At 45.9% G+C, this 8,762-nt stretch overlaps 1 protein-coding gene across 3 annotated transcripts; it reads left to right on the top strand.

Annotated features, from left to right (window-relative positions):
- The first annotated feature begins 436 nt into the window (after positions 1–436).
- LOC124704035 (nudix hydrolase 13, mitochondrial-like) lies at positions 437–4,229 on the top strand. Of its 3 annotated transcripts, XM_047236273.1 has the most exons (6): positions 437–744; positions 886–1,021; positions 1,361–1,490; positions 1,648–1,731; positions 3,450–3,599; positions 3,687–4,229. In XM_047236273.1, the coding sequence occupies exons 2-6, from the start codon at positions 930–932 to the stop codon at positions 3,873–3,875; spliced, it is 645 nt and encodes a 214-aa protein (XP_047092229.1). In that variant the 5' UTR covers positions 437–744; positions 886–929; the 3' UTR covers positions 3,876–4,229. The 3 variants fall into 3 exon arrangements, with proteins under 3 accessions (XP_047092229.1, XP_047092230.1, XP_047092228.1); XM_047236274.1 differs by lacking the exon at positions 437–744 and having other exon boundaries at positions 775–991; XM_047236272.1 differs by lacking the exon at positions 437–744 and having other exon boundaries at positions 784–1,021.
- Positions 4,230–8,762: the final 4,533 nt, after the last annotated feature.

The raw sequence follows: 8,762 nt of genomic DNA, 5'->3' as shown, positions 1-8,762 counted from the left end.
AGACTCGAAGTTCTACAGTGCTATTACCTCTGTTCTGAAATATTTCTTTTTTAGAAGTCTGATTTATCTTTCTAAAAATGATTATATTTCCGAACGGAGGTATTATAATTATCCCAAAAATGAGAGATTCAGCAAGCCACTTTCTAGGGAAAATAAAAATATCCAATTTTATACGACTCATTGCAAACATAAACGATCAAGCAGATTCTTCGTCTATGTTGACGGTCTCCTAGTAAACATGGGTTAGTTGACACAATAAGAAAGTGCACGCACCCATTGACCAGGTGACAGAAAAATCAATATAAGAAAGGAGTCACTTTAAACTGGTAGAAAATTTGAAGGGGTTTGGTGCAAATTGCTGAGAAATCTCTTGTTCAGTCCTATAAATAGCTCCAAGAACCACAAGATGCTAGAATCCCCCATCTCCAGGTACTTTGTGTGCAGTAATTCGGATTGGATCAAATCCAAAGCTAGCTATAGCTATTTGGCTACGACCTAGCTAAAGAGATAAGGATTTGATTCTTGGAGCATTGGGTTCTGAATAACATCCAATCAGATTAGGCACCTAGTGGGCACCCAAATCTAGAGCTGGAAGCAGTGGACGAATGCAAAGCAAGAGATTCTTGGTGCCAGTGGCATGCAGCTCGGAGAAGCTTGTGACATCAGGAAGGATACGAATTGATGCTTGCTGGTGTTACGAGGCGGAGTTGGATTTGGTGTTGCTATTGGATTTCTCCACTTGAGGTGAGCTAGCTAGCTAACTCTTACAGTGTCTCTCTATTTATAGATCATTAGTTAGCTGATGGTGTAATTAAGCAGCTCACATACATGTGTACAAGCTCAGGAAGTCAGTTTATGACCTAGAAGTGTGAATTGTGTGTATAGGTTCTTGTTGAGATAAGGAAACGGAATTATCGAGCCAAGAAAACATGGCTTCTTCATCCTCGGTGGTGGACATGGTTTGCGCGAGGCAGGGACGCGACCGGCAGCGGTATGAAGGATGTTATCGACTTGTCTCAGGGTACTTAACTTATTACATGTTTCCTTCATCATCATTCATTAATCTCTTGATTGGATTCCAAAGCTCGCCTTAATTACAAACCAAATCAGATCGATCTCTCCAACACCTGGGTAGCCACATGAAATTACACAGACGTTCAGAAGAACAAGCAAAAAAAAACACTACTGTTAGGATTTAGTGTGTATTTGGTGTCGAAATGACCCGATGCAAACTAAACCAGATTAACTAAGTTGTAGATGAATGAAAATAACATCGCAAGTCTGTAAAAAAACTTGTCGGTATAGGCTCTACATATATCATAGGTGGCATCTTAAGCATGTCTCTTTTTTTCTTGAACAGATGCATCCCTTACATGCTCAAGGACGACGATGTAGACAATAGCTGCTGTCTGAAGGATGATCATGTGCTGGACAAGCTCCAAGTGCTAATGATATCGACGCCGAAGCGAATGGATCTCATCTTTCCAAAGGTGAGCCAATCAATAGACGAAATTATATGACGATATGCAATAAAATCTGTTCAATCATGTGAGGAATCTAAATAATTGCCTATATAGAAGTTTAAGAAACTGCCATGGGAAAGCTCGCGGTGACAAGGTTGTGATGTGGCTGGTCTGGTCTGTGCAGGGTGGATGGGAAGACGATGAGAGTGTCGAGGAAGCTGCCTGCAGGGAGGCCTTTGAGGAAGCCGGCGTCAAAGGCATTATAAACGTACGTGCCTGCCTGCCCCCTTCTCTCTCTCTCTCTATCCCTCCCTCTCTCCCCTGGTGACGTGGCATATAAAACAGTAATAATACTAGTTAATAATCAAGAACATGTGTGTAATGCCATGATGGGTCACTCTCATGGCAATGTCTTTTCTTTCCATTGGGATGGAATGGATAGAATTTGGTCAATGTTAAGTGGCTAGCAGCTTGGAAAAGTCAGTTACCGCGTACCAGTGGTTGTTGACTGTAGAAAGCAATGTTATTTTTGGAGCGTTATGTTTTTCTTTTGCTTTTTGACCTTCGTTGTAGGGTGATTTTGGACCGTTAAGGTATATTGCAAGAAAAATATATGTTTTGAAATGAAACTAATAATTTTAGAGTACCAAGGACATCTCTAGTGGCCCAGCCCATTTCGAACACCAAATGTATCCATTTTGGTTTGTTTAGGTTAGGCCGTGGACAAGGAATCGCCCATCTCGTCCCGCTTGTCCGTTTGGATTGGGGGTAGTCCCAACGACCCGATGTAAAAGATGGAAAGCACCATATTATGTTTTACTTTAAGATGGGAAAAATGATGAAGCAAGAGAAGAAACAAAGATACATAAAAAATAATTAAAAGAACTCTTCGTCGTCGTCGGATGCTTGTCGCTCGGGCCTGGTGCCCGAGCCGCCAGAGTCCACCAGAAGCCCCCTATTCGTCCTCATGGAGTTGCGGTGACATTGTCGGTCTCCGTAGCTGGCTGAATGAAGGCTACTTTGCAGGCGTTCTTGATAGCGTCCTTGACGGTCCGACCGGGCCTTCCGCTCGGTCTTGTTCTTCGGTGGTGGGTACTTGTCATTGAAGCCTCCTCGTGAAATAGCGCCAGCCAGTACTCGCTATCTGTGTGGTACTGTGGGTCGAGCCACAACGCATGCTTCTGCCAGCGGCGGAAGACCTTGTCGCCGAAGTCCTTCGGCAGTGGCGGCATGGGAACCTGACCCAAGCTGATAGCGAAGCCTTTCTGCACCGTCGCTTCAAGCTGCGTGAGGATGCCATACTTGGTGAGCTCGGTGGCCTCGTGCCAGGACACCCAACATCTATCGATGGTGCCGGTGGGAGAGAATGCTTCATCCGCCGGTGGTCTGGGAAGCAAGTGCAATGACGATTGATGCAGGACTGGCGCGTGCCGCCATTTGCCTTTAAAAAGGACGACGGGTGGCCATCATCAATGCCGGCGTAGGAGTTGAGCTATCAGCTTTGATGGCGGGGCAGAAGGCGAAGCAGCCGCTCGGTCGCTGCTAGGCAGGCCCGAGGACTACGCGGGAGGACATGCGAACGGTCCGCGGCACGTCCGCGGCTACGCATTCCTAATCTATTTGCATCCGGCCTCTCAGCAAGCTTTTCGTTGTCCTTATGTCCGCGCGGACCAAAATGGACCAGGTTGGTCCGTTTATGTCAGGTCGCTGGAGATGCCCTAATCTACGCAATGATAGGAATGCAGAATGTATCAACGTACTAAATTACAAGAGGTGTCACGCATGATGGGTATTTCAAGTTTTCTCAATTTCTTTTGCAAGTAGCAACAAATATACCAATCCTTAGTTATTTAGGTGGCCGGCCAATTAAGTCATATGCTGCACAAGTACTGCTACCATGCTACTCTGAATAAAACAATATGAAATACATTTCTTGCACATGCGTTACATGAAAAGTTAGTAAAACTGAAGGTGGCTTCAATTCAGGGGGCTCCACTAGGAGAGTGGATCTTCAAGAGCAAGAGCAAGCAGAGCAGTTGTGGACAGGAAGGGTCTTGCAAGGGCTTTATGTTTGCACTCCAGGTCACTGAGCTGCTGGAATCATGGCCTGAGCAGATCACCCATGGCAGGAGATGGGTGAGCATGTCTCATAGATGCAGAATTTTGAGTTTATATGTTCAGAAACTCTTGGGTAACTGAATTTTATGTATGTCTGTTATTCAGGTGCCAGTTCGGGAGGTGGACGGTCTCTGTCGATACGACTGGATGAGAGAAGCGCTCGACAAGCTCAAGGAGCAGCTGGTGTTTGGGAGTAACTTCAGTGCGCCACCATCACTGGAGTTACCGGACTCATCTAGCCTGTGCATGGTGGTGTCACCGGCTGTACCTCAAGGAGCCGTGGCCTTGTGCTAATTCCTTGCTGGTTTTACTCTGTATCTGAACCTCCAGGAGCTAATGCTTCAGGTCTGATGAACGGCGGTGGTCCAGGATTCTCATATGCACAAAAAGATGCATCAACATTACAAATTATCGCGCAATCAGTACCACAAGGGTGTTACTTATTATGAAATGATTAATAATTTAGTGATAGAGAAGAGACGAATGGTAACTACCCTTCGTGTGAAATGTTTCAACCTTGTGTTAACAGCCACGCGATAACCACAAGGGGGAACGTAGCTAACAGACACGCTTCGATTGTGAAATGTTTCAACCTCATTTTACTGTAACTTTGTTCTTTAAATCTGTGCAATGTTTTCCTTCAGTTTATGAGAAAGTATCCTGACTCATTAAGATCAAAATTGTCGAAATATAGTTTAGAAATGATCACTGAAAGTTCACATGAATTCAGAAGGGCAATGGACAGTACCCTTCGTGTTCATCACAGGGAAACGTCCATTCAGGATTTGGCATATTCGACGTAGAGCCACATCCTCATCTTGAAGCTAGAAAGACTGGAAAGAATCAACATTCTCGTAGCTTCATCGACAAGATCATTTGTGATCACAATGAATAGGAACCATAAATCTGACGGAGCAAGCGACGAATGGCAAGTACAAAACATGCATGGAGCAATTAAACTGACAATAGAGCCAGTCTTCAAGCAGTGAGACCCAGTTTCCATTCCATATATGCAAAGGCAGAAATCAAATGCCTATACTATCAAGCGGGTAATACATCACTGCTGGGAGCTGGGGAAATCAAAAACATTCCATCTCCCACATGCAGGATTTTCTACAGAAGATCAAACAGATTATGCACTGAAAAATAAGGCCGGTTAGCATTTTTACACAGCTTACATCTTAATTGTTTTAATCAGCAGGAAAATACCAGGAAATGCTACTTCTAAGTAATCAGCAACTTTTATACTGCTACTACTTCCTAACACATACATGTACAGTTGAAGCAGTCCACTTCACCCACTTATTCAGAAGAATAGAAATCCTTCTGTGGGATTGTCAGCTATGTACAGAGGGAGATGCCCATTTATTTGCTCAAGACTCTGGTCCTGGTTTGCCCTTCTTTTATAAGGGCATCTCCAACGCGGGTACGCAAAACGTCCGCGTGCGTTCTTTTGGGTAAAAACGCGTCCCAACACGTGGACGCAAATGCAAAACGGACGGCCAATAAAGTCCGGGGCGACCCAAATCCGACTCAAATTTGGGCGGACTTTGCGTCTGTCCGGCTAGCTCGGGATGGCCAATAACTATTCATGTATTTAGCTTTGTAAATAACAATCTAATTGCTCATTCCTACCAACAGTATTAAAACGGGGTTGGCTACAAAATGTCAAGCAATAACGATTTTATTTGGATGAATGGATAAATCATAAATACTTCACCTGAAGGACATATTACTACACCTATGTGTTCTCGTATTAAAAAGCAAGCGACTTGTACCTAACTCCATAGCTCACTGTAAAGTTTCTCGCCAGGAACCAAAATAGTTCGTCGATTGCTGCTCAAGAAAGCTTTGGTATCTAAGGTGGGGTAATGATAAATGGGACTTATGTTCCTACAGTACTTGCTCGTTTGGGATGAGAGGCGCCAGGACTAGTGCTGAGATTTGGGTTGGGCTTTCGTAGGCCACCACGAAGAATGGCCCAAGCACATCGTGGACCGACAAGGAATTAAGCACGATGGATGGAACTGCCACGTACCATCAGTCGGCTTGGCACGGGGACAAGCACAGCAAGAAAAGGAGTCCGAGCAGTGTCGAGAACAGATACAGTGTGTTGCAAGAGCGGTCTCACTGTTAGGGGTGGACACAGAGCTTGAGGCTCGGCTCGAGCTCGACAAGGCTTGGCTCGGACTCGACTCGGCTCGAAGATTGGACAAGCTAAGCCTAAACCTTTCGATCAAGGCTCGAGACTCGACAAGCCCGCTCGATAAAGCTCGCAAGCCGGCTCGAAGGCTCGATGTAGTAAAAAGTTTGGGCATAACCTTTCTAAAATTGTAACATTCACAATTATAAACAACAATTGAGCATGAATACATTATCACATTGCAAAATGAGTTTCAAAAACCATCAATAATAATAAACGGTAGCATATATGACAAGTTAACCACACAAGTTTTAACTAAGCTAGCTAGCTATGTGATAACAACGAACTAACACAACTGTGTAACTAGAGTTTTGATACTCCTTTTCCATCTTCCAGGTTAAACATGGAGAGGAGATAAGGTTTCATGAAAAAACCAGATACTATCAAAAATATCCTTAGAAACTTGGTAAAAACAAAACGCACGGATCTTGTTATACCGTGGAACCCAACGACAATGTTGGTGTTGGGGCAATGTAGAAGCTAGCTAGCTCATCCATGGTAATTATTTGTAGCCTGAGTGGGTATGTGTTCCACTCTCTTTCAGCGACTAAAGAGACAAAAAAAACACTAATTATTCAGTTGTGTTGCTATGATAAACGTCCCTTGTGTCTTCCCTGGACGTTGCTGCAATCGAGCACTATTCCATCCAGGTTGCATCTTCACCCAGTGGTCGCCGAGGAGACACGAGAGGAGTAACCGATGGTGGACCAGCAGAGTAGCAGCTGATGGTGCAAAAAAGGATCTGTCGACCTAGGAATCGGGGTGGTCCTCTAGTTGGAGGATAAAAGCATCCTACCAATGCCGGACAGAGGTAGAGATGGAGAAGGCCGGCGTTGGGCGTGCGGCCGGCGGCGGACGGAGGGCCGCTGCTTACCTTAAACTGCCTGCGCCTCGCGGGACCTAGGGGAACAGACCAGGAGGAGCAAGGGGTAGGGGATCCATGGAGGAGGAGATTAGCGCGGTGGTGGCCGGCGCTGCTGGTGGTGGTTGCAGCAGCGGGCATCGATGACGGCGCCGGCCCTAGAGAGATTGATAGGAGAGCTAGGTCATTCCATGGGGAACGGGATGAGAGATAGAAGCGAACTGAATCGCATCGCGGGGGCAGACCAAGGCTGGAGGTAGGGGGGAATCGAGCCGAGCCGAGCCGGCTCGTGGCTCGGCTCGACCGGGCTCGAGGAAAGTCGAGCCGAGCCTGAGCTCGGCTTGTGGCACAAACACTCCCGGAAAACAGGCTCGAGGCTCGGCTCGGTAAGCTCGAGGCTTGGCTCGACGGCTCATCGAGCCGGACGTACCCTCCAGCCTTGGTCTGCCCCCGCGATGCGATTCAGTTCGCTTCTATCTCTCATCCCGTTCCCCATGGAATGACCTGATACGTCCATTTTGCATAACTATTTTATATCATAATTTACTGTTATTCATTGATATATTTCATATTTAGAGATGATACTTATGTTATTTCACCTATTTTGCATGTTTCATGATTATTGGAGAATTACTCACCGGAGTCAGGATTCTGCTGGAAAAATCACCGTCAGGATACAATATTTCTGAAGATCAACAATTGACGGAAAATATACCGAAGCTCCTATTTTTCCAGATGACGGAGCCAGTCAAAAGGGGAGGCCGAGGAGGGCCACCATGGGCCCCCCATAGGCCGGCGCAGCCACCAGGCCTGGCGCGCCGCCATGTGGGGAGGGGGCCCACGACCCCCCTCGGCCATCGCCCTTTCGCGTACTTCATCTCCCGAAAAACCTAAGGTGCGGAGGATCATCGAGGAGAGACACAGCCGCCTCTGCGGGGCGGAAAAACACCAGAGAGAAAAGAGCTCTCCGGCAGGCTGAAATCTGTCGGGGAAATTCCCTCCCGGAGGGGCAAATCGTCGCCATCGTCACCGTCATCGAGCTGGACTTCATTGGGATCATCATCATCATCATCTCCACCACCGACACCATCATCTCCACCGCTACACCTCGTCTCCGCTGTAACATCTAGGGTTGAATCTTGATTATTTCATAGGGGAAACTCTCCCGGTGTTGATTACTCCTTGTTATTGATGCTATTGAGTGAAACCATTGAACCAAGGTTTATGTTCAGATTGTTATTCATCATCATATCACCTCTGATCATGTTCCATATGATGTCTTGTGAGTAGTTCGTTTAGTTCTTGAGGACATGGGTGAAGTCTAAATGTTAGTAGTGAACTATGTTGAGTAATATTTAATGGTTTGATATTTAAGTTGTGGTGTTATTCTTCTAGTGGTGTCATGTGAACGTCGACTACATGATACTTCACCTTTATGGGCCTAGGGGAATGCATCTTGTATTCGTTTGCTAATTTTGGGGTTGCCGGAGTGACAAGCAACTCCGAACCCCCGTTGGTATATCGATGCATGAGGGATAGCAGGATCTCAGAGTTTAAGGCTGTGGTTAGATTTGTCTTAATTACTTTCTTGTATTTGCGGATGCTTGCAAGGGGTTTAATCACAAGTATGTATTAGTCTTAGGAAGGGCGGTGCATTAGCATAGGTTCACCCACACAACACTTATCAAAACAATGAAGATTAATCAACTATATGAAGCGGAAGCACTAGACTAAATTCCCGTGTGTCCTCAAGAACGTTTGGTCATCATAAGTAAACAAACCGGCTTGTCCTTTGTGCTAAAAAGGATTGGGCCACTCGCTGCAATTATTACTCTTGCATTTTACTTACTTGTACTTTATTTATCTGTTATATCAAAACCCCCTGAAAACTTGTATGTGAGCATTTACAGTGAATCCTTCATCGAAACTGCTTGTCAACACCTTCTGCTCCTCGTTGGGTTCGACACTCTTATTTATCGAAAGTACTACGATACACCCCCTATACTTGTGGGTCATCATGACCTAGCTCTCCTATCAATCTCTCTAGGGCCGGCGCCGTCATCGATGCCCGCTGCTGCAACCAACCCCAGCAGCGCCGGCCACCACCGCGCTAATC

The sequence above is a fragment of the Lolium rigidum genome, chromosome 3 (genome assembly GCF_022539505.1).
Source record: "Lolium rigidum isolate FL_2022 chromosome 3, APGP_CSIRO_Lrig_0.1, whole genome shotgun sequence".
In the NCBI taxonomy this organism is placed as follows: Eukaryota; Viridiplantae; Streptophyta; class Magnoliopsida; order Poales; family Poaceae; genus Lolium; species Lolium rigidum.
This window is presented reverse-complemented; position numbering and strand designations above follow the sequence as displayed.